Genomic DNA, 27856 nt, shown 5'->3' with positions numbered 1-27856 from the left:
CAATTCTCAACTACAACAAGACTGCCCACAGCCCACAAAGAGGCGCACTTAGAGTGCCTAGCTTAGCTTAGCTTAGGAGGCTAAGCCACTGGGCTCTATGGGACACCTATTATATAAGACCACTCTACCAACTCCAAGAGATACAGCAGCTCTACCCAATACATAGAAACAAACACAGGGAAGCAGCCAAAATGCGAGACAAAGAAACATATCACAAACGATAGAAATGGAAGAAAGCAAGCCACTGGATTCAGAGTTCAAAAACACAGTTATAAGGTTACTCAAGAATCTTCAAGTAACTTAGTGAGATTTTCAAGGATCTTAGAAAGCCAAACACTAAAAGAATGGAAAAGGCCGAAACCGGTTTGGCTTAGTGGTAGAGTGTTGGTCTGCGGACTGAAGGGTCCCAGGTTCGATTGCGGTCAAGGGCATGTACATTGGTTGCGGGCACATCCCCAGGGGGTGTGTGCAGGAGGCAGCTAGTCGATGTTTCTCTCTCATCGACGTTTCTAGCTCTCTATCCCTCTCCCTTCCTCTCTGTAAAAAATCAATAAAATATATTTTAGAAAAAAGAATGGAAAACGACCAGTCAGGAATTAAGCATACACTGACTGAAATAAAGAATAACATATAGGGATTCAACAGTATAGTTGAGAATTCTGAGAATCAAATCAATGATTTGAAATACGAGTAAGAAAAAAACACCCAATCAGAGAGCAAAAGGAAAACAAAAATATGAAGATAGTGTATGGAGCCTCTGGGACAACTTCAAGCACACCAACATTAACATTATGGGGATGCCAGAAAAAGAGAGCCAGATATTGAAAACCTATTGAAGAAATAATGACAGAAGACTTGCCCTATCTGGCAAAAGAAATAGACTTTAAAAAAATATATATATATATATATATATATATATATATATATTTTTTTTTTCAGTCCGCAGACCGACGCTCTACCACTGAGCCAAACCGGCTTCGGCTAAAAAATATATTTCTTTATTGATTTCAGAGAGGAAGAAAGAGGGAGAGAGAGAAACATCAATGATGAGAGAGGATCTTTGATCGGCTGCCTCCTTCATGCTGGGGATCGAGCTTGACTGGAATTGAACCCGGGACCTTTCAGTCCACAGGCCAATGCTCTATCCACTGAGCAAAACTAGCTAGGGCAAAATGAGAATCTGAAAAGCAGCAAGAGAAAAGCAGTTAGCTACCTCCAAGGGAGCACCCATACAACTGTCAGCTGATTTCTCAACATAAACTATGCAGGCCAGAAGGGAGTGGCAAGAAATACTCAAAGTGATGAATAGCAAGGACCTACAATCTAGAACAGGGGTGTCGAACTCAATCAGAGAAGGGGCCAAAATCTAAAATCCAGCCTAAATCGCGGGCCGAATGGTTTACTGAACAGTCATAAACTGTCATTGTGATGGAAACGCAGCGGAGTGCAGTGATGACAGCGCGGTGCGGGTCACATTGCAAGGCCTGGCGGGACGGATTTGGCCCGCGGGCCTTGTGTTTGACACATGTGATCTAGAGCTTCCTTAAAAAAAAAGTCAACCCATGTGGATAACATTCTTTCAATGTATCATTAAAAAAAAAAAAAAAAAAAAATGAAGGTCAGATAAAGAGTTTCACAGACAAGAAGAAGCTAGGAGCTTATCACCACCAAACCAGCATTACATGAAATGTTGAAGGATATTCTTTAAGAAGGGGGGGGAGGGGGGGAGCTAAAAATAAAAATATGAATAATAAAATGGCAATAAATACATATCTATCAACAATTTAATCTACAAATCAAAATAAACTAATAAGGAATCTAATCAACAGAATAAACCGGTGAATAAGATAGAATCAGAGGCATGGAAATGGAACAGACTGACAATTCCCAGAGGGAAGGGTAGAGCAGGAGGAGATCAGACAAAGATCTTATATGCATATATGCACTACCTATGGACACAGACAATAAGGTGGTAAAGGCCTGGAGCAGGATAGGAATTGAGTGGAGAGAGGTAATGCAGAGAAAAAAGAGGGACATCTGTAATACTCTCAACAATAAAGATTAAAAAAAAAAAAAAAAGCAAGGCACGGTCTCCTACATTATACTTAAATGTAGGGACTGAGATCCCATTAGAAAGAGGTTTAAAGACGCCAACTGACCACTTGGTCATCCTGGGATTACACAAGAGGTTAACCAAACAGGATTTTATGTTATCCCTAGAGGCCTGGTGCACAAATTTGTGCACATTGAAAGAAAATTAATTAGAAGAAATATTTTAATATCTCTATTTACCCTTTCTCTATAATAGAAGTGTCAACCGAATTCACAATCGACAATGACAGATCAAAACAAACACATGCAATTGGCGCCAGTGAGAGCTTTATATGTATCATGCATGTATGAGCCAACTTAGCCTTTTATATATATAGGATAAACTTGCTTAATTATATCTGCTTTCTGATTTAGCTAAACTTTTTCCAGCCCAGTGAAGCACCTCAACTTATCTTTCAGGTAATTGTTAGCAGCACAGCAGTAAATATCAACAAGAAGCAGATTATTATTGTAGTTCACACAGGGAGAAAAAAGGGTAAAATATTTAATTACAGCAGTGTTTGACTATATTCTGAGCAGTGAGAAAACTTGAAGTCATTTTCAAGATCCACCATTTCTTACTTCTTTTCAGTTGGGTCAAGTTTCTAAGTTTTTTAAATCTCCGTTTTTCAGCTAATGAAAAGAAAATAGAATTCTACCGAGTCTCCTAACTACCTACTCCAGGACTTCTGCAAGGATCAAATGAGATGAAGCACAGGAAAATGCTTCCCAAACATTTGGTTAAAGTGTGAAATGTTTGCACCTGACTATAAAGCAAGTCATGTTCCTGGGCTAAAGAAACTGCAAGGAGGCTAGTCGCTAGGGAGAGGAAACCGGGCATTGCTGTGACGTTATTACCTGGGTGGTCAGACACTTAGCATATCAGCCTTATATATTAGTATATACATATTATAAAGACTCTGCTAACATTTCCTGAATTTTTATTTATGCACCTAGAAGTAGAGTAAGCACTTGCATGAACATTTTATTTAATCCTCACAACAATCCTATGAGAGGCACTGTCATTCCCATTTTGTAGATAAGGAAACTGATGAAAGGTGGGCTTCAGGAACACTAACCAGTATCTACACGAGAGAGAGAGAGAGAGAGAGAGAGAGAGAGAGAGAGAGAGAGAGAGAGAGAGAGAGAGAGAGAGATATGCAAATTGACCATAACTCCATTGCCTACCAGCCAATCAGGAGTGGATATGCAAATTAACCCAACAAATGTGGCAGGTTAATTTGCATACACAGGCACAGAGTGGCTAGGTGGGGCAGGGCGGAGGGAGCTTCAGGAGTGGCACTCCAGCTGGAGCAGAGAAGACTGAAGGCTCCAGCTGGAGCGAAGATGGAGGCAGTGGCCAGAGCAAAGGCCTGGGTCCTAGTTGCCAGAGGAAAACCAGTGCTGGCAGTCAGGGAAAGGCAGGCCTACTGCACGAATCTATGTGCAACGGGCCTCTAGTATAATAGAACAGGACTCACATTCAGGCTTGTCTGACTCCTGAATGCCTTCTGCCTCTTGCTTAGTTGATGAATAGGTAGGTGATCAAGATCAATTCTTAACTTCTCTCTAAAACTAATCCAATACTGTCAGGAACTGTCTAAAAGATGCTAACCACATAGGCTAGCATCTTAAAGGAAGATCTTGGATAAAGGATCAGAAAGGAAGTTCAAAATGCAGGCCCTAACCCAAAAGCTATGCTTCTTGACCCAATTTTTTCATACTACTCAGCTGAGAAAAAAATGTCCAAACACTAACCAGACACAGTTCTTGGTCATGTTCTGGCCAATTCCACATTAATAATGCCTTGAATTGGAAGCTGTTCCAGTTAGTAAGATTTTTATACAATCTCCAAAATAAGCCAAAAGGCCTTGCTTTGGCCCTGCAATTATTTTGTTATAAGCTCCTCCACTATATTATTATTTTCCTCCTTGAGAATTTCCTGAGGAAAGTCAACGTAAGAAAATTTTTAAGTTAAATTAGATTTACTGGCCAATTATGTCATTTTCTTATCTCTCTTTACTTTGTTTGGAAATGTATTTGCAATGTTTCTAAAAGGCAAAAAGAACCCACCAAAACAACAGTTTTCCAAGATAGAGATAAGGACTTAAGATGATTATTTTTTACTAAAAAGTATTCAAAGAAGAGACAATTACTCATTTCACTGGGAGAGAGGGTAACTTTAGAGGATTCTGACTGGTATTACTTAGCGCAATTAAATTGTGATATAATAAGATACCACTGACTTACTCAATGCTGACTTTTAGAATAAAAAAGCTTGCATAGTTTGTGTTAACAACCAGAACACTCTACCTTCCTCCACCTGCCATGTACTCAAATCATTATCCTACAATCTGAGGAGACAGATTTAGGATTAATAATTTATTACCTCCCTATACTGCAATGTAGTTAAGAATATAGGACAGTTTGGCAAGAGAAAGTTCCTGCTGAAGGCTCATTGCTGTGAGACATATTCCATTAGTCATTCACCTTAAATTAGGTGCCCAGCAGATACAAGAAGAGCAGGGATATAATGCCACCTAAAAAGTCCCCTGAAAATGCTTTTCTCTTGAAGATAAGACCAATGCATGATCAAAATATATTATTCTCTTAAAAGAAAATGATACCACTTGGTCTGACTGGTACAACAGGGGCTACAGCCCTCAGAGTACAATCAAAGGGCAGGTACAAAGAAGGTGCCTTCTGTCTGCCAAGGGGCAAATATAAGCAGTTATGAGATCAAAATGAGAATTAGTGGGGAAAAGACTTCTTGCCCAACCAGGGGCTGTTTTTGTCCCAGCTGTAGTCTCTGTGGGGTTTGAGCGTGATAATTATTCTCTTCCACCCAGAGATTGGAACTAATTAAAAAATAAAACATGGCAGTAAGGGGTAGACAGAGATCAAAATACCATCATTATAAGAAGCGATAAGGTGACTGGAGAACATAGCTTAGATGTACAATCACAATGGGCTTTCTAATACTTTCCTATGTAGAATGAAATTGAACCAACTGGACAAATGCAGGCTGTCCTACCATGGACAAACCAGTTAGAACATGCAGGGAGAGAACACATACAAATCCTGAAGACTGGTCATTTCATACAACAGGATTCTTTTCCAAATTCACCAATCAGGAAAATCAGTCTTCCATTCATGACGATAGCCAGAGAAAGGGTAGGAAAAAGAAGACTTTCCTTCCAAATATTATTCCCTCGGGGGAAGTGAAATGTCCTTAATTAATGGGCTAAGACTGAAAACCAGAATAAGAAAGAATGATTCTCCATAACGTGTATTCCAATATGGTGCTATTCCAGCATTATCTTTAAGCTAAACCAGCAAACCTTTATTGTTATCTACTATGTGCCAGATGCTTGGCATGTTTCGTGAATAAGACAGTTTCATGAAGCAGATACATAATCAGGTAATCACAGTAGACTTCTACTCACAGCCATGACAGAGTAACTAGTACAAGACTCGCCATCTATTATAAAACTGGGCAGAATATACAAGAAAACTGTTTTCAGGAGATAAGAAGCAGTGCAAGGCAAAAACCCTCGAAATAAGGGACACTTGAAGTGAGCCCTACAATTGCCCATTTCTCTGTGGGGAACAACTTCCCAACCAGGGCACAGAAAGCTGGAACCCAAACAGAGCAGGGGCTTCATGGAGACCAAGAAGCAGACATCTGAGTTTGCCTAGAATGTGAGTGGTAAGACAATGAAGAGGAAGGAACTGTGAAAAGAAGGGGCAGGACCCCAAAAGTCCATTGGGAGGGTCCACTACCACCAGGCTGAGGGATGGGATGTAAAGGCAGAGGGCAAGACCACTGAGGTTTATTAGATGTAGATGGTACAGAATCACCAGAAATCATGCAGTGCTGGGGGAAGAAGGCAAAAGCATTTTGGAATTCCAGCTCTGCAAGAGCAAAGAAATCACCTTAACACTGCAGATCAGCAAACACCAGGAAGGCTTCACCTTAGAGCAGGTCACACCCCAGAGCAAGACCTACTCAGACATCTCTTCAAAAGTCTAAAACCCACAGTATAATGTGGCAGAGATGTACAGACATTATATGAGAACAGTAAAGAACAGTTCAACTGAGGGTACCCAGGGAAAGCATTACAAAGGAGCTTTATGTTTACCTGATTCAGAGTACATCAGGCAGAATGATAACGGCACATGCAGAGGAATGGAACACTCTGCCTGGAAACATGAGATGGTACTCCTCAAACAGTGATTTGAAAGTGGAGGAGAGAAAGGAGTATAGAATGATTCAGGGATTTCTACCTCAGAATATGAATGAAGGTGATCTTTTCATGGTTGTAGGGGATAAAAAAAGAAGGAAGAGGGCTAAAAGATCATGGGTTCAATTTTCATATATTAAGTTGGAGGTGCCCAGTCGGTGTGGCTCAGTGGATGAACATTGACCTATGAACTAGGAGGTCACATTGTTCAATTCCAAGTCAGGGCACATGCCGGGGTTGCGGGCTTGATCCCCAGCAAGAAGCATGCAGGAGACAGCCAATTAATTATTCTCTCCCAGCATTGATATTTCTATCTCCCTCTCCCTTCCTTTCTGAAATCAGTAAAAATAAAAATATTTTTAAAAATATATTTTATTGATTTTTTACAGAGAGGAAGAGAGAGGGACAGAGAGTCAGAAATATCAATGAGAGAAAAACATCAATCAGCCGCCTCCTGCACACCTCCCACTGGGGGTGTGCCTGCAACCAAGGTATATGCCCTTGACCGAATCAAACCTGGGACCTTTCAGTCCACAGGCCAATGCTCTATCCACTGAGCTAAACCAATCAGGGCAAAAATAAAAAACTGAAAGAAAAAAAAAAAAAAAGTTAAAGGTAGCTGAAACATTCAATTGCAGATGTATAACACAGAAGTGGCAAAAAGGTTTGTAACCCAGACAGAAGTGAATGAACAGTTACAGATATGAGAGTAGTGGGCACATAGGTTATAATTATGAGGGAAATAAGATTGCCCAGAGAGAGCACACAAAAATGAGACAAAAAAGGGTAGAACCAGAACCACAAAGAACAAAACATTTAAGGGACAAGCTAAGAAGGAAGTGAGGGAAGAATAATTAGAAAGCTTAATGCATTAGCAGGAAGGAGAACAAAGTAAAGTCTGGTATATAACTTAAGGTAGGTAACCAAGGAAAGTCACAAGAAGTATGCAATGCAGCAGAGATGTTAACTACAATAAAAACTAAAGGTCTGCCCAGCCAGCGTGGCTCAGTGGTCGAGTGTTGACCTATGAACCAGGAGGTTATGGTTTGATTCTCTGTCAGGGCACATGCCTGGATTGCGGGTTCAGTCCCAAGTGGGAGGCGTGCAGGAGGCAGCTGATTGATGACTCATCATAAATGTTTCTATTTCTCTCTCTCCCTCTCTAAAATCAATAAAAATGTACATGTTAAAAAAAACACACCTAAAGGTCTCCAACTAGAAAGTCACTGGTTACCTTGGCAAAAACCTAGGTTTGAGCAGAAGCCAGACCTCATTAGATGTCTGATGTGTTCTATCCGCATTCAGAAAGCTTCACTGGCTGGGAAGAAAGACTAAGTCAGGGAACTGGCTAGAGATTCCTCACAAAGAACATGTCTAGCTCAATAAATATTTATTGAACAAATATGTAACTTTGAAAAAGTGAACAAAAGAATAATTTGTACCCATCTGGTTATTTTACCAGTCTTTGTTTCTTACTGTGACTGTTTGTCTATCTGCAAATTGGATGTGTATTATGCATAAGCCAAGTTCTATTTCCTCCATGAAGCCCTCCCTGATTTTTCTAAACTTCAGTAACATCATGTACTGTAATAAAAAAGACAGACAATAACAAGTATTAGTGGGGACAGAGGGAAACTGGAACCCTCATATATTGCTGGTGTAAATGTAAAATGGTGCAGGTGCTGTAGAAAACAAAAAGTTAAAGAATTCCCATTTGATCCAGCAATTCCACTCCTAGGTATATAAACAGAATGTGATATATCATTCAGCCATGAAAAGGGATGAAGTACTGATACATGCTATAATACAACATGAATGAATGAACCTTGAAAACATCATGCTAAGTGAAAGAAGCCAGACATAAAAGATTACATAGTGTATGAATTCATTTATATGAAATATCCAGAATAGGCAAATTCAGAGTCAGAAAATAGATTAGTGGTTTCCAGAAGCTAGGAAGAAGGAGGAATAGAAAGTGACTGCTAATTAGTCCTGGGTTTCTTTTAGCAAAGGGAGGTTTAAAGAAATGTTCTGGAATTCTCTCTCTCTCTCTCTCTCTCTCTCTCTCTCTCTCTCTCTCTCTCTATATATATATATATATATATATATATATATATTTAAGAAATTAGAAGAGGGGATATATATATCCCCTCTTCTAATTTCTTACTAAAGAACTCTTAAATTCTACCCATCTATTTAGCACTACTTCATATTGAGTGAAATTACTCTCTTCAGTGAGAAATTCCTTGAAAAACAATCTCATCAATTTTCTCCTGGACTATTTCATTCACTTCCTAATAGATATCCTACTCTAGTCCTGACATCCCGCCCCTTTTCATCTTATTTCAATCCCCACTGTTATCATTCTTCTATATCCCAGCAAAACGATCTAGAAATTTATCAGTATTATTCTTCTGCTTAAATTTTTCAATAGTTCCTACTTCCTTAAAGCAATGATCTCGAAGGTAGAATGCTTGCTTACAAAAAGGTGCACAAGACAAATAACTGGAATATGAAAATATTAGTACTATTTATATGTTTTTTTGGTTGATCCCTTTAAATTTTTGTTTTTGCCAGTACAATGGTACTTGTTATAACATATGAACAAACACATATTGGGGTGCATCCTTAACCTTTTTATGGATTAGAGTACATAATCAGGAAAATTTGTAGAACACCTACCTAAAAAGATTAAAATCAAAGTTGCTGTGCATGGCATACAAGATCCTTCGTGACCTGGCCACTATCTACCTGTTCAGGAGCTGCCATTCCAGCTTTGCTCTTTGTATACTAGCAACACTAAACTGCTTATACTAATAGACTTTCCACTATATACCAGGCAGTTTCACACTTTTGTGTCTTTGTTCTTGCATTCCCATTGCCAGGGAATACAACTGCCCAACAATCACAACTTTCAATTGTAGGGAAGTTATACATTGTTATGCTACATAGAATAAGTGAGTGTTGATGAATATTCTCCTTCTAAATGTGTTTTTGGGATAAATTCCTAGAAGGTGAATTACTAAGTCAAAGAGCATATAACTTTTGAAGATCTTGATATTTATGTCAAAAAACTCTCTGTTCAAATTCCCAAGCACAATATAAGGGCAACCACATCACCCCTTGGCACTACTATATATTTTTACATTCATTTTCATCAATATGATGGATTAAAAATTATGTCCCTTTAATCTGTGTTAGTAATGAGAATGAACATGTTTTAAATGTTCATAAGTCATTTTAATTTCTTACTTATGTTATTCTCTGATTATGTCCTTTATTCAGTTTTTTCTACTAGGATATTGTATTTTTTTCAAAAATGATGAGAAAGATATCTGATAAATAAAAATATATAACAAATTTGTCATGTGTTGCTTGCATGATCACTCAGTTTGAACACACCTGATTCTTGGTTCTTTCATGGTAAAAATTCCAAACTTTCTTAAAACACAAGTAGTACTATTTAATCCCCACTAGAACCACTCCTAACAATACCAACTTTGTACCTTAATACTCAATCTGCTCACTAGGATGCTGTTTTTAAGCACCCAGCTCAGGAATATTAAGACTAACCCAAGGAGCCCACAGTACAATGCCTAATCAAGTACAGAAAATACAGAAAAACTAGGAAATGCTTCTTCCTCCTCTATACTTGGAATCCCTCAAATATCATTGTCTTTGGTCCTCCAAAAGATCACCTGTAGTTAGAAGGTACAGTAGCATCGAAAAAGAACATGAGCTTTAGAGCAGACAAACCTGGGTTTAGGATCCTGGCTTTATCATGTTCTTGCTATGTGATCCTAGTCAAGTCATTTGGCCTCAATTTCCTTATCTATAAAATAAGAATAAAACTACTGGTTTTAGGTTTATCCTGAGAATGAAATGAGATAAGAGATGTAAGGTTTGTAACCAGGGGTTTTGAATACTGTAGGTACATTCCAAAAAATGTTGTTTTCCCACTCTGATGGTGCCAAATCAGTAACTTATTTAATTCAAATGATCTTACATAAAATGTTAACCTGAAATAGCTCTCCCAGCAAAGCATCATCTAGGTAAAAAACATTTAGGTCAGCTTTCTGTCAACTGCAATTTCCATTGCGATAATTATGCAATCATCAACCACCTCTGCAAGACAACAAAAACCATGAAGTTGATATTACTGAAATTGCTAAATACAGCAATAACTTGAGTATCAAGATCCTGACCACCGATTCCTTTAGGAAAGCAATAGAAACCTTTGTAATTAAAGGAGCAAAAGGCTGATTAGTTATCCCAGACAGTGGTCTCTACAACAGAAGCCTTTTTTGGTCACTACCTAGAATGGCAGCATACTCAGGAGTCTTTCTCAAATTGCTCTTTTCTCACATTTCATACTCTGAAAGAAACAATGTCAACAAATAAACTGAAGGGGAAAGGAAGAAAAAAAGAATGGAATCTAGCTTTCTTGGCACTCTTCTGGCAAGACGTTCTAAATTGGTGAAATAATCTCTAGGAGGAAGACATACTTTATGAAATCTATCAGAAAAACCCCTTTCTATGAGGAAAGCAAGGAACACATTCTTCCTGTGACATTGATCCTTTTAGGAAAGGAAGCAAAGTATCATTTACTAAGCACCTATGTTCAGATGCTGTAGCATACTATTTAATTATGTTATCTCTCAAGTCAAACTATGAGGTCGGTCTTACCTTCCTTATAGACAACAGGTAATTTGCTCAAAGTTTATTATTATTAAGTGGAAATACCCAGCTCTAAGTCCAGGTGTCAGGTCTGTCCAACTTTGAAACTTTTCTCTTTTCATTATACCTCAACAAATCTGCAAATGACTGTGCCAATTCTCTTAAATGAGAAAGAACCCAATTTAATTGTTAGTGCCAGAAAAAACAAGTAATTCCAATTAAGTGTCCACCAATAGCCTGTTTCTGTCAATTAGCACACTGCTTTTCTGCTTCCTTCTGTTTACCAATTTCCCTATATAGTCTTTAAAATGAACTGAAGGACTCACACAAAATACCCTTTTTTAAAAACATTAATAAATCTATAAAGAAAATGGTACCTGTTGACAAGCACAGCACACTGAAGCAGAAGCAAATATAAAACAGATGCAGGCTTCTCAACCACTTCACAGATGTCTGCCAACAAAATCCTGATAAAATCCAGGAAGCAGAACTTGGCTTGACTCCCAGCTTCTTCTCCATTGCCTTCCAGATAGGCAGAACCAGTCCACTAGAAAGAAAGAAAGAAGAAATAATATGCCAAGTAATTAATAATTGATTCCTAGAAATGTGGCATGCTAGAGAACATGATAAATTAGAGGAAAGAAAAATTTCAAGTTTGTCTTTCACTGCTCAACTCTGCCCATAAATTTTAAACCTAAGCTTTGACATAGCCTATAATTATCAGGATAAAAAGATAGCAAGTGATGAGAAATGAATCCACCGTAAAACAGAAACACCTTGTATTCCATTATTTTCTAGTCTAACTGTAAATCAACTATGTGGAAGAATGGAAAGAATACTAGCCTGAAAAAAGATCTGTTTCAGTACCAGTTCTTGCTAACAGCTTTGTGGCTTTGACCAATACACTTTCTTATCTATGAAATGATGAGATTGGACCTGAAGGTTTTATGTAACCATGTTTTGGTGTGTTTTTTTATTTAATGTGATGGTCTTTAGGCAGGGCATATACTCTCCAGTTTGCTACTGCCCCACCTCTATTATCTTAAAATTTTATCCAATATATACTTCAATGTCACCTCCCTGACCCCTAGAATCATTTGTAATTCCTGACTAGAATTCATACATTCAACAAATATTTACCAAGCCCCTACTGTGTGCCAGATATTGTGCTGACTACTCTATAACCTAGGGGCCATTTGACTTATGTCCCTTTCAGGAGGAAAATGTGATTTTCCAACAGTTTCTTCTGTATTACACAGCTTCCCTATATCATATAATTATATAAATCTTGTCAACATTAGAGCTGATCAAGTTCTGAAGAAGCCATTCAAAAACTTTCTGTCCAAGCCCTGGCCTATATAGCTCAGTTGGTTGGAGAGTTATCCCCTACGCCAGAAGTTGGTGTTTGAGTCGAATACTGTTATCAGGAAACACACACACACACACACACACACACACACACACACACACACAGACACGGCTACAAAAGTAAGATACAGCCCAACCAAGAAAAGGCTCTAACTGAGCCTTAAACATACGAAGGACTTCATCTTTCTCATTCACTTCCATCATTCCTGTTTCTAGTTGTTTTGTAATTGTATGTTAGGGGAAAGGGGGCAGAAAGGTGTGTGCACCAGAGACATGCTCAAGAGATTAATAAGTGGAGCCTAAGTTAAAAGTACTAGTATATCCAGCAATGTCTCTAGCCTCCTAAGATGTAATGGGAGAGAGTGTGTGTGTGTGTGTGTGTGTGTGTGTGTGTGTGTGTGTGCATGTATCTTAAGCAACAATTTCTATCTAGCACGAAAGGATTTTAAACTCAAGGTGACTCAGCACCTGTTATAACAGCGTGACAGGTGGGCGATAGAAGCAGTAAATGAATAGGTTTTGAAAATGGGAGTAATAAACACTATTGAATTAGCAAGCTGATTAAAAGTACAGTGTCTTACAAATCATGCATTAGAGAGAGGCAGAGCTATGCTATGAACTCCCAACCAGTCATTTCTATGAAACGTACAATTGCCAAAAGGCACAAATCACTGCTGGGTCTAGTGGAAGGCTTGCTGACCAGGGCAGGAACAACCCATCACCAAGATCCAAATGGTTGGTTATATAGAATCAACGGTAACAGCCCGGGGAGACAACGCACACCCCCACAATACTTGACAAATGAAAATCTAGAAAAGCGTGCAACAGTTCTGGCATTTGGGGCATTACAAGTACACCCGAAATAAAAGCACTCTCTGTTGCAGCAGCTGTTCAGACAGAGCAGGGGGTAATGTTTACTTAATACTTCAGGTTGATGGGGAATGCATCACAGTTCAGTCTGTCAGCTACATACGTGGAACTCCACTTATGTACACAGCGATAAGATATGTTTGAACAGCCTATTCAGTTGGTGTGAGTAATCAAGACTAAAGCTCCCTTTAAGAAAAAAAGAAGTCTCAGATATTTGAGAGAAAGTTACAGAACAGACTGCCATGAATAAATAGTTTTGCTTATATTTGCAGACATTGTTTTCCAAATAGCTCGGGAAATGAACAGATTGTTGGAGGGGTAGGGGGGTCGTCTATCCAATTTGTTTCTAGGTTTCAGTCTGTTAATCCTATAAGAAAACACACTAGTCAGCTAATTTCTCTTCACCTGCTGCCTCAAATGTCGGTGGGGCACAACCATCAGGAGGTGAGGGAGGGCAAAGCTTTCCTGGAATCCTGCCTGGGTCTCTCCTGATTTCCTTCATTTCACCTTTGTGCTCCCTGCAGCCCCCACGGGACCCTCTCCGTGGGGCATAATTTTCCAAGTCCAAGCCTTGGATAAGGCAGGTTTCCGCAGAGTAATTTACACGTCGTGCTCAGCCCCGCCCTCCTTACTTAACCTGCACCAACTTTCTATCTGGGTGGGAACACCAAACACCTGAGACAGCAGCTGAGGGCGAGGCTGCAGAAGCCGAGGGGGGCCGAGCCCGCGGCGCCCCGAGCCGGTCTGTCCTTCGGGGGATGGAGGGAGCTGCAAGGCCAGGCCCGGCCTGAGACGAGGAGTGCAGCCTGGGTGGGACCCGACCTCCGTATCTATAGAGCCAGGAGCAGCTGGCAGTCCTCGCCGGGCCAGAAGCGCCACCTCCGGGTCCCGTCAACCCGCAGCGCACCCCAGAAATAGCCCGTTCCGCTCGCCCCTCCCCTGATGAGCTCGTGGTCCTCGGCCCGGCAGCCGGCCTCCTCGGGCCACCTACCGGGGCTCAGAGCCACACAGCGGGGCCCCGGCTACCAGGCGCCTCCGCCTCCTCCCGGTCCATGGGGTGGGGCCCCCCACCTCCGCTCCCCTCACCCGGAGGGGGAGGAAGAGGAAGAAGGTAGCAAGAGGCTTCCCACCCAGCAGCTCCCTCTCGCCTCAGCCTTCCCGGACAGCGACGGCGGCCGGAAACGCCGCCTCCTCCCACCTCCGGGCGCAACCCGGAAACACACTCTTCATGCTCTGCTAGCCCTCCCACCCTACTCCCCTCGGGAAACTCAAATCCAGCCGCAAAGGCCGGCGGGAGGAGGGGCAGGTCCGGGCGGCAGAACTACCTACAGGGTGAGGAACCCGAGCCTCCAGGCCGTCGCCTCCCGCACTCCAGAGGCGGTCTGCACCTTCTTCACCTGCCCTGCGCGCGCCCGGGGCCCCGGACTCGGGCAATACCCACAAGCAAGATGGCGGCGGCGGCGGCACCTGCTACGGCTTAGCGCCCCTCCGTGCTATTGGCCAGCGCCCGGAGTGAAGACGCCTCTGATTGGTCCAGAGCGCTGCGGGGGGGCTGGGGGCGGGGCTACAGCCGCCGGGAGCTGGGAGTGGACGGCGCGGCGTGAGCAGCAGCCCCAGGCTCCCGGAGCAGCGCGCTCGCTCGGAGAGGACTTCGCCGCTCGGGGCCGCAGCCTGGTGAGCTCAGCCCCCTCCGGGCCCTCCCCTGCATCCCAGCCGGGGCCCTCTCCGAGCCGGCGCGGATCGACGCCGACACATCCCGGAGACCCTATCGTGACTCCATCGCATCATAATCGCGACTTCATCGTGCCCTGTCGAGACTCCATTTTGTCACAGCTCTTTTCAATATATATAGCTTTTTTCTTTTCTTTTTTCTTTTTTTTAATTTGCCCTCTCATCTTTGGGGGCTGTCCCTTGTGGTTTTGCCGTGATCTCCGTGACATCACCGCACCATCGTGAAGTGTGATCTCATCGCCGCCCTGTCGTGACTTCATCAATGTCGTGTTGTGACCTGGCTGCGGCCGGACAGGTGGTGACTGCCAGGAGCCCTCCTCCCCTTCTCATTCCCCCATCTCAGCAGCCCCTCTTCGATTATCCGGCTTTTGGATTCTCCACTGTCCTGGGAGCTCCCCGGGACCCTTTCTTGCTTCTCCGGTACCTGCCGGCATCCACGGCCGGTAGCGAGGCGGGGAGGGCGAGGAGAGGGAGAGCAAGGGGTTAATTCTGCTGCTGCTGCTGCTGCTGCTGCTGCTGCCGCCGCTGCCGCCGCCGCTGCTGCCGCCCAAGGGAGGGAAAGGAGGGGAGGCAAGGAGCCTGCGGGGGCGACCGAGAGACCTGGCTGGAGGGTGGGGTCCCCAGAGGGGCCTCCAAGCCTTTGATGTTCTGCACCCAGCATCCTCACTTCAGCTGAGGCTTGTGCTGCCTTTTTGGAAGAAGGGAGGGGAAAGGAAAAAGGGTGCCCTTTTCCCCTCATGTCAGTCTGAGTACGGATAATCGAACTTCACTCTTCTGTGTCTCCATTCCTACCTGTCTGTCCTCACCTCTCCCTCCCTGTGTGCCTTAGCGGAGGGAGATAAAACTAGGCTTCTGGTGCCAGGGGACAGCGGAGCTGTGGGGCCAGCTCCCTCCCGCTCCCAGGAGGTGGGTGAGGAGAGCTGTCCAACCGAGCAGCAGGATGCATGGTCCTTTCATTCCCGCTCTCTGGAGGTGACCTTGGACCGGGGTCCCTTCATCCCTACAGATTTGAAGGTCCAGCCCCTTCCAGGGAGGTCACTCCTGAGGAGCCCATCCCTCCCACTGTGCTAATCCCTCCTTCCATCTTCCACTCCCGCCCCCGCCCCCGCCCCTCCTCTGCAGAGGGATGCTCAGTCCCTCTTGTGTTCACAGTTGGGCAAGACGGGCATCATGGCCTCGGATTGTGAGCCAGCTCTGAACCAGGCAGAGGGCCGAAACCCCACCCTGGAGCGCTACCTAGGAGCCCTCCGAGAGGCCAAGAATGACAGCGAGCAGTTTGCAGCCCTGCTGCTAGTAAGGAGCTAACCGAAAATTGGGAGGTGGGAAGGGCTGGGTGATTGGGCCCCCTAGGAATGGGGTCAGCAAGTCCCCAAGGATATAGAGGTGGTGCTGGCAACCCTGGAGTCACCAAAGTGAACTCAAGATGCCTCTTTGGACTGAATAGAGGGGCGGGGGGGGGGGGGGGGGAGATAATGCTTGTGGCTCTAGGAGCTTTGGAGGAGGCTGCCTAGGTCTGCTCTCTGGGGTGTCCCAGAGCAGATGGGAGCTGACTCATAGGGTAACAGCAACCGGTAGTAACTAGTGCAGAGTACTTGAGTGCTGCGGATGGTGGTTCTGGAGGTGGGAAGAATAGCAGGACTGGAAGCGACTGGGAAGGGGTTCCAGGGGGGTGGCCAGCATGGCGGTAGGGAGGCTGAGGATAAGGGAACTGGCTCTGGGCTTAACCCTGTTGGAGAAACCCAAGCTGGGGACAGCAGAGCAGAAGCTGCAGTGCTGGGAAGAGGGGGGTTGGTGTGTGGGGGGTGAAGGGAGGAGGGAGCACAGCCCGCTGCTTGTTTGCCATGGCAACAAGGAGAAGGCTCTGGAGTCAAGGGCTGACACTGCAGCAGAGGAGGTGTTTAGGTGAAATGTAAGGGGAAATGTTTTGACAGGCAGAGTGGCGAGACACAGGAGCCATTTCCCCTGAGAATGTGGCGGGAACGGATCCGAGACGTTGCTGGAGGGAGCAATTGGGAAGGGACTCTACATCCTTGGAGGATTTTAAATACTGAGCCCTAAGCCCCTTCCAACTCAGGTCATAGGCATCTAGATTAGACATCAGGAAGAACGCCTGGCTGACCAGGTGACGAAATGGCAGAACAGTTAGTTGCGGGGGCCTGGGCCTCCCTTCCACGGAGATAATCATAGATGAGGGGTCCTAGAAGTCACACCTATCTGTCTCCAGGGAGAAGGAAGGAGCTGGATGAAATGATCTCTGGGAGGCTTCCTGATCCCGGAGTGAGTCCCATTACCTAACCTAATCCTGCTAGCGTCAACCCCCCCAGGGTACCAGGGGGACAGTCTTTGCCACCTCTTTCATCCTGCTGATGGCACATACTCCCCCTTCAGGTGACCAAGGCAGTCAAAGCAGGTGACATCGATGCCAAAACTCGGCGGCGGATTTTTGATGCCGTGGGCTTCACCTTCCCCAATCGTCTCCTGACCACCAAGGAGGCGCCGGATGGCTGCCCCGACCACGTCCTCCGAGCCCTGGGTGTGGCCCTGCTGGCCTGCTTTTGCAGTGATCCCGAACTGGCCGCCCACCCCCAGGTCCTAAACAAAATCCCCATCCTTGGCACCTTCCTCACAGCTAGGGGGGACCCTGACGATGCTGCCCGCCGTTCCATGATCGATGACACCTACCAATGCCTGACGGCTGTGGCAGGTACACCCCGTGGGCCCCGGCACCTCATTGCCGGTGGCACTGTGTCTGCCCTGTGTCAGGCATACCTGGGGCACGGCTACGGCTTTGACCAAGCCCTGGCACTGCTGGTGGGGCTGCTGGCTGCTGCGGAGACACAGTGCTGGAAGGAGGCGGAGCCTGACCTGCTGGCGGTGTTGCGGGGCCTCAGTGAAGATTTCCAGAAAGCCGAAGATGCCAGCAAGTTTGAGCTCTGCCAACTGCTGCCTCTCTTTCTGCCCCCGACGACAACCGTGCCCTCTGAATGCCTCCGGGATCTGCAGGCCGGGCTGGCACGCATCCTCGGCAGCAAGCTGAGCTCCTGGCAGCGCAACCCTGCACTAAAGCTGGCAGCCCGTCTGGCGCACGCCTGTGGCTCCACTTGGATCCCGGCGGGCAGCTCCGGGAGCAAGTTCCTGGCCCTGCTGGTGAATCTAGCCTGCGTGGAGGTGCGGCTGGCACTGGAGGAGACAGGCTCAGAGGTAAAAGAGGATGTGGTGACTGCCTGCTATGCCCTCATGGAGTTGGGGATCCAGGAATGCACCCGCTGTGAGCAGTCACTGCTTAAGGAGCCACAGAAGGTGCAGCTTGTGAGCATCATGAAGGAGGCCATCGGGGCTGTCATCCACTACCTGCAGCAGGTGAGGGTGCAGTCACCCACAGAGGGAACCCACTGGGGGGAGGGAGGGACAAGAGGCATGGGGAAGGGGAATGTAAAACTCCTGGCCCTCCGAGGGATGGGGAAACAGTGAAGTTGCTCTTACCGAGGGCTGATCCTGCAGCACCCCTGGATGTAGTGTGTGACCGAGCCTTCCTCTCTCTCCCTCTTTGTGCCTCTACACAAGCACCCTACCACACACCATATGTGCACTCACATCACAGTACACACACGCGCACATAACACAGTAACCTCCCACTCCCACCTCCCCCCCGTACACACACACACACACACACACACACACACACAATTGAAGCAGTCTGTTCTCAGTCTGTAGCATTGTTTTACACACATGCACATACAAACCTGAAACCCCGTAGGGAAAAGGAGCGAGGCTGCCTGGTCCCTGCTCTCTGTGGAAGTTCAGCTAACTCCTCCCCGTTCAGAGCTGCTGCAGAGGCAGTGTTTACTTTAGCTCTGGACCTCCAAGATTCCTTCTAGCCCTGAGGTACTTCAGAGGTGTCAGGTCAAGGGGAATACTAGGTGAGTCCCAGCAAGTACAAGGACATGACTTCTATTATCCAGTTGGCTCAGCAGACATGCCTTGAGGGCCTTGGCTATAATATAATTCCCTTCTAGCTGTTACTCCAAAGCTGGCTGGCAAGCCGTCCAGGCAGGGGTCCTGCTCCATCTCAAGGGGGTCCTGTGGCTACAGGTGGGGCCGGAGAAGCAGAAGGAGCCCTTTGTGTTTGCTTCGGTGCGGATCCTGGGTGCCTGGCTGGCCGAGGAGACCTCATCCCTGCGCAAGGAGGTCTGCCAACTGCTGCCTTTCCTCGTTCGCTATGCCAAGACCCTCTATGAGGAGGCTGAGGAAGCCAATGACCTCTCTCAGCAGGTGGCCAACCTGGCCATCTCCCCCACCACTCCAGGGCCCTCCTGGCCAGGGGATGCTCTCCGGTGAGTTTGCAGTTGCAGTTTGTCCAGCCAGACTGTTTTAAAGAAAAGTGCAACACATAGACTCTTCCTCTCCAGTCATCACTTCCTGACTGGAGATTGATTGCCTTGAGGATTGTTTCTGTTTGTCTGGGCAGGCTTGTTCCCACAGGACTCCTGGCCTGCCAAGTCTCACTTGTCAACCCCAGATTGCTCTATTAGGAGAGAACTCTTGCTTATTGAATATTATGCCAGGCATTTTTCTATACTCTTTACCAAAAGAAAAAAAAAATGATCTCATTACATCCACAGAGCAAATCTGTGACATCAGACCCATCTGCATCTTCAGGATGAGAAAAGTGAGACTCACTCACACCATGTGGCAGAGTCCAAGTGTGAGCTAGGCCTGTGCATCTCCAAAGCTTGTACTTTTTCTGCGGTATCTGTGAAGATGTATCCTCCTCCCCTACCTCCATTTCTCTTAAGGGGGGGTGCCCCCAAAAAGGGAATCTCTCCCCACTCCTCACACATCAGTCCCTTTCATATCCCCAGGCTCCTTCTGCCCGGCTGGTGCCACCTGACAGTTGAAGATGGGCCACGGGAGATCCTGATTAAGGAGGGGGCACCCTCGCTTCTGTGCAAGTATTTCCTGCAGCAGTGGGAACTCACATCCCCTGGCCATGACACCTCAGTGCTGCCCGACAGCGTGGAGATCGGCCTGCAGACCTGCTGCCACATCTTCCTCAACCTCGTGGTCACTGCACCGGGATTGATCAAGTGAGGCTGGGGAGGAGGTTGGAGGAGGCAACCGGGGTACTGCTCACACTCGCCCAAACTTCCATCTACTTAGCTTCCCTGTGCCCATGTGTTCCTGTTAGTGTTAGTGTGCGATGGTCTCAGAATATACTGAGCCACACACACACAGTTATGTGGCATCTCTGGAATCCCTCTGGGCACATCTGCCCGTTCTAGTCATAACCCAGGTGCCATGAACGGAGCCCAAATGAACTCTCCACCCTGCTGCCTAATTTTTTGCCAAATCCTGGCCTGGTGAAACCGGGACCCCAGGATCCCAAGTCTTCCCAGGGTTTGATCTGACTCTTATCAACTCTCCCCCATCCCCTACTTTACTTCCCTTTCTTTCCAGGCGAGACGCCTGCTTCACATCTCTGATGAACACGCTGATGACGTCGCTGCCCGCACTAGTGCAGCAGCAGGGGAGGCTGCTGCTCGCTGCCAACGTGGCCACCCTAGGCCTCCTCATGGCCCGGCTCCTGAGCACCTCTCCAGGTAAGTCCCGGGACCCAGTCCTGATGGATGGAGGCAGACGGCTGGGTGGGCCTGCCGGCCACTGGACATGCCACCATTTTCAGAAAAGGGTTTTACAGAATTTTCCAGTCAGAGGAACGTTCTACATGATGCCTCCATCCCCAACCCCACCCTATCCTTCTTCGCAAAATGATAATATTCTCTTCTTTCTGAAGACTTTTAAGGCAAGGTCTAGGTGGGTGTAAGTACAGGCCTACTCAGAAATCCAGCAGCCCAAGGAATCGGAATCCAGTGTTTTCAAGGTGGAGCCACCCCCAGCCTTGAGTCAGAAACCTGACTCCTCTCCATTGAGGTTTTTCTCTGCCTGGCACTTCACCTCCCTTGTGACAAGCTTCAGTGCTTGGTGCTCCTCTGCACATACCCTCTCCCCAACCCTGCTTTACTCTGGCTGTGTGCGGGGGGGAGGGGCAGCCCCTACCAGCCCTTTGTGTCTCCCACTTTGGCCGTGGGTGTCTGCTTAGGTCCCTCTGTCTCTGCCTGTTCCCTGTGCCCCATCTGTCAGGTTGGAAGAGCTGAGCAGATGCCTGGAAACAGGGTGTACTGAGCCTGTACCCTCAGCTGCCTCTGTTCCCTATAAGGATCCTAAGGGGTACCCAGCAATAGGACAAGGAGCCCCCTTGCTCTCTAGCCCTGGACTCCCAGCCCCAAGCATCACCACCACAGGCCCTGAGCAGAGCCCCAATGCTGGTTCACTCACAAATGCCACCAGGCTAGAATAACAGCCTCTGGGAGAGAGTCTGCAGTGCAGGGGTGACCCCCAGCCCAGCAGATAAACAAAGCTAGGTCACAAGCTCCTGGTCCCCTCTGGCGCCCTCTTCTGGCCTAAGAATCAAATTGGTGCAGCTACCTCAGCCTATTGAGAAGCCCTAGGCCCAGCAGCGCTCCTGTCACTCACTACTCAGGCTATAGGAAGGTCTGACCGTGAGGTGGAGTGCACCAAGATTATTACATTTAATTCTCACAGCAGATACTTAAGATTATAGTACTACTGTAGGTCCCATTTTACAAGTGGAGAAACAAAACCCAGAAAAGTGAATTACCCGAAGTCACACAGGCGGGGCTTGAACCCAGGAAGGTTCACGCCAGGCTGTGCTTTGCTCCTGGAGTGCCCACATAGAAAGGGAAAGCAAAGGCTGGCAAAGCAGCTGGCCCCTCTGGGTAATGCCCCCGCTCCCTTGCCTTCCAGCTCTTCAGGGAACACCAGCATCCAGAGGTTTCTTCGCGGCCGCCATCCTCTTTCTGTCCCAGTCCCACGTGGCGCGGGCCACCCCTGGCTCAGACCAGGCAGTGCTCGCCCTGTCCCCTGACTATGAGGGCATCTGGGCCGACCTGCAGGAGCTCTGGTTCCTGGGCATGCAGGCCTTCACTGGCTGCGTGCCACTGCTGCCCTGGCTGGCCCCCGCTGCCCTGCGCTCCCGCTGGCCACAGGAGCTGCTCCAGCTGCTCGGCAGCGTCAGCCCCACCTCCGTCAAGCCTGAGATGGTTGCCGCCTATCAGGGTGTCCTGGTGGAGTTGGCACGGGCCAACCGGCTGTGCCGGGAGGCCATGAGGCTGCAGGCGGGTGAGGAGACAGCCAGCCACTACCGCATGGCTGCCCTGGAGCAATGCCTGTCAGAGCCATGAGGGGTTTCCACTGGGGTCAGACCTGGGGGTGGGCAGTGAGGGAAGGAGGGAGGAGGCCTCTTCCCTGAAGCCCCCAAACTGAATTCCCCTCCCCAAACTCCCCCCTCAAACACCCCAGCTTTCTGGCTTTTTCAAGGGCAAGGGCATGGTGCCCACCCTTCAAGTGTAAGGAACTGCGTCCCGCCCCCTGGGGCCTCTCAGGGGCAGGGGTTGTCTTGGAAATCAGCGCGGCTGTCCCCGTCAGGACGGGGAAGATTGGAGTAGCCCCCAGGAAGGGGGCACTAGGTGTCATTGTGCCCAATGTCTGGCTCCCGCGTAGGACGGAGGCCCCAGGGTGTGTCAGGGCTGGCAGGAGCTGGCTGCTTCAACCCATATGCCCTGCCGGCCAGGGTGTGGGCTCCTCTAAGCCGTGGTGCCCCTCTGGCCTCCCAGGCCCATATCCTTTAACTTGGCCATTTTATTCTTGCCCTTGGCCCTTTGGGCAGAGAGCAGGTTCAGGCCATTGAAGTTTTTCCTATCAACCTCAGTGACCCAGGGTCAGAAATGCCCCGTCCGTCCAAGGAAACCTGGGCAGACAGGCCTGGAGGGGGTAAACCTTCCACCTGAGCTTCCTTGAGGGGACTGAGAAGCCCTTGGGTCCTGGTCTCTAAGCTTTTGTGTCATGTTGCAGCAGAGTGATGATGAGGGTTGGGGGGGTATTTATTTTGCTTGTCCTTATCTGCTTGGACACCTGAGCATCTGATTTCTGTCCTGCTGGTGCCATCCGGCCTGGCTGGGAGGGACACTTCCCCAGAAACTGCATGTTTCCCTAGTGATTGCACCCCATCGCCATCGTGGTGCCTGGCTTTAAATCCCACCCCGGCTTATGACTCCTTTCTGCAGAGAGACGCGACTGGCGGCTCCAGCAGGGACTACCATTCTTAGGAACCCAAGGGGACCCCAACACACACCCCTGATTCCTTGCTTCCCTCCTCCCCGCACCCCCCTATCCCCAGTGCGTTCTGTGATCGCCAAGTTCAAAGCTGTGCACATGTGGACACAATAAATGTTCATTGGTGACAAGATGGCTCCTGTGTGGTCTATCCTGCATCTTCTCTCTCTCAGGTCCCAGCAGATCACAGCTACCATTTGCTGAACACAAGCCCTACTAAGCATACTTCAACCCACCCAAGAATCCTATGAAGCAGGCATTGTCCTGATTTTACAGGAGAAGAAACTTAGGTAGATGATTTGCCCAAGATACAGTTACTAAGTGCCTGAGCCAGGACTTCATGCAGGCCATCTGACTTACCCCCCACCCCCCTCATTGCTAGTGTAGGGTTGCAAACTCATGTTGATTCGACCAGCCTAGTGGGGGTCCTGGTGACCTTCTGTACAGATGAAATGCTGTCCCTCCATGTCAGCAGGTTGTTGCCAAGTGGCAATGCCACATTCTCTAATTTTTTTTTAATCCTTACCCAAGGATATTTTTTTCATTGATTTTTAGAGAGAGTAGATGGCGGGGAGAGAGGGTAACACTGATGTAAGAGAGTCGCATCAATTGGTTGCCTCCTGAATGCACACTTCAGGTCTGGGATCAAACCTATAACTGAGGTACATGCCCTTGATTGGGAATCAAACCTGTAACCCTTCAGTCTGCCAGTTGGCGCTCTAACCACTGAGTCCAGCTGGCCAGGGCCACATCCTCCAATTTTTAAAGAGATTTCAAAAATCCTAATTTTTATGTGGAAACTGACTTTCAAATGTTGATAATTTTTAAAATTCAATCACTACTACCCCAACAGACATCTGCAGGCCAAATGTGGCTTTCAAGCAGGCCAAATGTCCACCTCTGTTCTATGCAAGTGAAAAGGGGAAGAGGCCGGAACCGGTTTGGCTCGGTGGATAGAGCGTCAGCCTGCGGACTGGAAGGTCACGGGTTCGATTCCAGTCAAGGGCATGTACCTTGGTTATGGGCACAAACCCAGTGAGGGCTGTGCAGGAGGCAGCTGGTCGATGTTTCTCTCTCATCGATGTTTCTAGCTCTCTATCCCTCTCCCTCTCTGTAAAAAATCAATAAAATATATATTTTTTAAAATGAAAAGAAAGAAAAGGGGAAGGGCCTGAGACTTCAGCAGGAGATGAGCAGACCGCCCACTGCCTCACCAGGCCTGAGCCAAAGCTTTCAGATTGGAGCCAGCCCAGCCCAGAGCCCACACTCCCTGCAGACTCTTCTCCATCTAGGCCCTCAAGTCACATTCTCTAAGCTTATCCTAGATGCCTCCTTATGGTTGGCTATGCATAGACAGAAAAGGATATTTATTTACTTACTGGATGTACAGAAAATCACATTCTTAGCATGGATTCCCTGAAATCCCTGAAAAATATGAAAAGACAAACCCTGCTCTCAAGCAGCTTAAAATCTAGAGGGGAAACAGACAAGGCAGCACACAGTTCCTAAAGGTGTAAACAGTTGCCCATATGGGGGTTGAACTAAAGTGTGGCTGGAGCCTGAGAGCCCCTCGGCCTGACTGAATAAGTCCAGGAAAAGTATTTGCTCGGAGACCTGAGGATGAGAGCTTGCCAGGTAGACAAGCCGAGAAACAGCAGGTAAGGCATACAAGCTTGGGAACTGCAAGTAGGTCATTAATGCTCTAGTGGAGAATGAGTGGGGAGTGTGGAAGACAAGTGGCCATGAACCAGATCTTAAGTCCTGCTGTGCTGTGCTAAGAAGCTTAGATGTGGGATCATGCAGAGACTGCAGACTTTTGAGCTCATTGAATGTGATCCAGTTTGCATTGAAGCAAGATATTTGGGCTGTAAGGGACAACGGAAGCACGGAGTTTGAGAGGAGGTCGTAAGTCTGAACTAAGCCAGCTGCAGTGAGGATGGAGAAAATATAGGTAGGAGTTATTTATAAGGCATGATGATTCATTGGAAGTGAAGATGGATGAAAAGCCAAAGATGTCTTCCAGATTCCTGATCTAGGCCACTGAGTGGATAAGGCCGGTCACTGTTATGAGAAACACTGGGAAACAGGGTGGTGCAAAATATAAACTCTAAATGTAAAGGGTGCCAAAACCAGTGTGGCTCAGTGGATAGAGCGTCAGCCTGCAGACTGAGAGGTCCCTGGTTCAATTCCGGTCAAGCCATGTACATTGATTATGGGCACATTCCCGGTAGGGGGTATGCAGGAGGCAGCTGGTCAATGTTTCTCTCTCATCGATGTTTCTCTATGAAAAAAAAAATCAATAAAAAATATGTAAAAATAAAATAAATAAATGTAAAGGGTGCATTTGTGCTACTTGTGAAATATCCAGGGGGCAGTTGCTTTCTGAGCTCTGGAATTGAGACAGGTCTGGATGAGCAACAGATTTGTCAGTTGTTATAGAGAGTCCTTAAAGTCATGGGAGTGACTGAGATCATCTGGGGAACTTCAAAGAGAAGAGCCCCAAAGCAAGTGGCAACCACTCATGGTCCCTGCTCTCAAAGTACTGTCCCTCATGCATGGGGGATCCAAACGCTGAAGAAAGCCTCACAGAATAAGGCTGATTGAGTTCTGTCTGTACTTTAGTGAGGGACAGTCAGAGAATTCTGGCCTCTGGAATAGGGAGGCTAGCTAGGAGAGGCCAGGTAATTCAGCCTCCAGGGAAATAGGGAGACACCAGCTGCAGTTGTGAGATCTAACCACAAGGTGGAGCCTAAGCATCTCCTTGTGCCAGATTCCCCCCATCCTGTCCTCAGCCAGGCCCAGCGCAGGAGGTTATCAAAGAATGGGAAGAGGGTGGCTGAGTCACAATAAAGGAGGCAGGCCTAAGTTGTTGTTGTGTTTTGTTTTTTGTTTTTTTTACATAAAAGTCCAAATGCAAACTCACTTTTTGAAAAGAAAGGGAAAACTCTGAGCCTGGGGGAAGAGCAATATGCCAATGGAGATGTATGTATGTTTGAACATATACACCTACGTGTCAATATACGTCCTGTGTTCTCATGTGTTTCCACGAGTGTCTCTGTGCATGTTGCATGTCCCATACATGTTGCATGTCTCCACATGTGTGCATGTGTCCCAAAGAAACCAGAACAGTCCATGCCTGAGAGAATGAAGAGTCCCTTGGCCCTAAAAGAGAAGGGCAAAGAGTCTGCAGCCATAGGACCCTTACATTTTTAGGAGTCCCCCAAATCAGCAGCAAACCATGGACAGCACCCCTCTCTCCAGCAGTCCTAAGCAAAATCCCTTCTTTCTCAGATGACTTTCTCAATTATATCTGGGTTCTAGCTACCCAGGACCATGCTTGCAGGGAAGCTTCCTATAGGAAGGCTCAATAGGCTCATTGATTGATTCATGTATCATTTATTTAATGTGCATTCATAAACTCATCCATTGATTCACGTATCATTTATTTAATGTGCATTCACTGAGCACCTGCCATCATCAAACCCACGTTTTCTCTCTCCTTTCATCTTGTGAAATAGTTCATGAGGCAGGAAAGGAAAATTAGTTGCAGCTTCGAAAAGCCTGGAATGCTGGTTAGAATGTTTAAGCTTCCCCCTGAAGATGGGTCTTGGGAGCCCCAGCACAGTCTTCAGTAGGAGGTTACATGGTCTAGTCACTGTTGTTGAATAAACTTGGAATTGGATGAGAAAACATGTGGATGAAGGCAGGAGATCATCTGCGGGTTTGTGATGGTCTAGGCAGTAGTTCACAGACTATACTATACCTGAATTTACCTTATATGGGGCTTATTAAAACACAGATTGCCACCCCCAACCCAAGATACTGATTCAGCACGTTTAGGGTGGGGTCCAAGAGTTGGCACCTCTAACACATTCCTACATGATGTAGGTGAATCTGGTCCAGGGACCACACTTTGAGAATTAGTGGTCTATAAGAAAGAGTGTAGCTTAAGGTGCAGACAGAGGGGTGGAGAGATATGCTTAAGGGTAAGAAATGACAACATTCCATGAGGAGCAGCTTATGGGTGGGAGGAGGTCAGAGTCAGAGTCTGGGATGACTCTATTTTTAATTTGAAGGATGGTGGTGCCATTTATGGAACTGCAGAACTCAGGAGGACAAGGAGGTAGGGGTTGCTGGTGGGGTGAAGGAGGTGTTAAGGTTCAGTTTGGGACTCGGCAAGTTTCAGAGGGTGGCAACAAGATGTCTAGGGGAAGTATCCTACTGGCAACTGCGTCTAAGGGTCTGGATTTCTAGCGAGAGATACAGACTGGAGATAACAGAGCTCGGAGATAGCAGCAGAGGGGATGAACTGGCTTGGAAGATTGTAGACAGGAAGAAAAGGCAGAAGCTGCAATTCTGAGGATGAATAACTGACACTAAGGATGAGGAAGGAAAGGGGGGAAATAGAAGACTGAGAAGTGGCCAGAAAAGAAGGGAAAATAAGGTAAAAGGGGGGTGTCTTAGCTGCAGAGAAGTAGGGTGAGGAAACCCAAGGAGCCCACTGGACAGGCAGCCCATCCTGTCATTCTGGCCTCCCCAAGCCTGCTGGAGAAAGCAGGGGATCCCCCAGCTGGGCACAGGCATGACAGCCTTGCCTCCCTGGACTTCTCCCAAAGAGGTCTACCGACCTGCGTGCCATGCATCAACACACAATCACCTGACCTGAAGCCTGTCTTCTGAGG

General features: G+C 46.9%; 2 protein-coding genes across 11 annotated transcripts in view; one reads left to right on the top strand and one right to left on the bottom strand.

Moving 5' to 3' along the window:
- Positions 1-14706, bottom strand: part of KIAA0319L (KIAA0319 like) — a 101781-nt gene extending 87075 nt beyond the window's left edge. For 3 of the 8 annotated variants that reach the window (XM_036446968.2, XM_036446972.2, XM_036446973.2), the window contains exons 1-2: positions 14242-14378; positions 11390-11559 (exon numbers count right to left, since the gene is read on the bottom strand). In XM_036446968.2, the coding sequence (XP_036302861.1) occupies positions 11390-11531 (142 nt within the window). In that variant the 5' untranslated portion in view covers positions 11532-11559; positions 14242-14378. Of the gene's footprint in view, positions 1-11389; positions 11560-13655; positions 13793-14241; positions 14451-14575 lie in introns of those variants that run through there. The other 5 variants (XM_036446970.2, XM_036446969.2, XM_045584859.1 and 2 more) reach the window with 5 other exon arrangements.
- Positions 14707-14808: 102 nt separating this feature from the next.
- On the top strand, positions 14809-23305 carry NCDN (neurochondrin). Of its 3 annotated transcripts, none has more exons than XM_036446975.2 (7): positions 14809-14924; positions 16134-16274; positions 17370-18341; positions 19074-19315; positions 19844-20068; positions 20439-20581; positions 21807-23305. In XM_036446975.2, the coding sequence occupies exons 2-7, from the start codon at positions 16152-16154 to the stop codon at positions 22241-22243; spliced, it is 2142 nt and encodes a 713-aa protein (XP_036302868.1). In that variant the 5' UTR covers positions 14809-14924; positions 16134-16151; the 3' UTR covers positions 22244-23305. The 3 variants fall into 3 exon arrangements, with proteins under 3 accessions (XP_036302868.1, XP_036302869.1, XP_036302873.1); XM_036446976.2 differs by having other exon boundaries at positions 14863-15276; XM_036446980.2 differs by lacking the exon at positions 14809-14924 and adding an exon at positions 17206-17258 and having other exon boundaries at positions 16136-16274.
- Positions 23306-27856: the final 4551 nt, after the last annotated feature.

This window comes from Pipistrellus kuhlii, unplaced genomic scaffold, assembly GCF_014108245.1.
Source record: "Pipistrellus kuhlii isolate mPipKuh1 unplaced genomic scaffold, mPipKuh1.p scaffold_m20_p_2, whole genome shotgun sequence".
In the NCBI taxonomy this organism is placed as follows: domain Eukaryota; kingdom Metazoa; phylum Chordata; class Mammalia; order Chiroptera; family Vespertilionidae; genus Pipistrellus; species Pipistrellus kuhlii.
Note: the sequence above shows the minus strand (reverse complement) of the source record. Positions and strands in the feature narration are given on the sequence as shown.

Coding starts and splice junctions, on each gene's coding strand:
- NCDN (XM_036446976.2), top strand. CDS start 15,244: ATGTCGTGTTGTGACCTGGCTGCGGCCGGACAG. Junction 16,275..17,369: donor AGTTTGCAGCCCTGCTGCTA/GTAAGGAGCTAA, acceptor CTCCCCCTTCAG/GTGACCAAGGCAGTCAAAGC. Junction 18,342..19,073: donor TCATCCACTACCTGCAGCAG/GTGAGGGTGCAG, acceptor CTGTGGCTACAG/GTGGGGCCGGAGAAGCAGAA.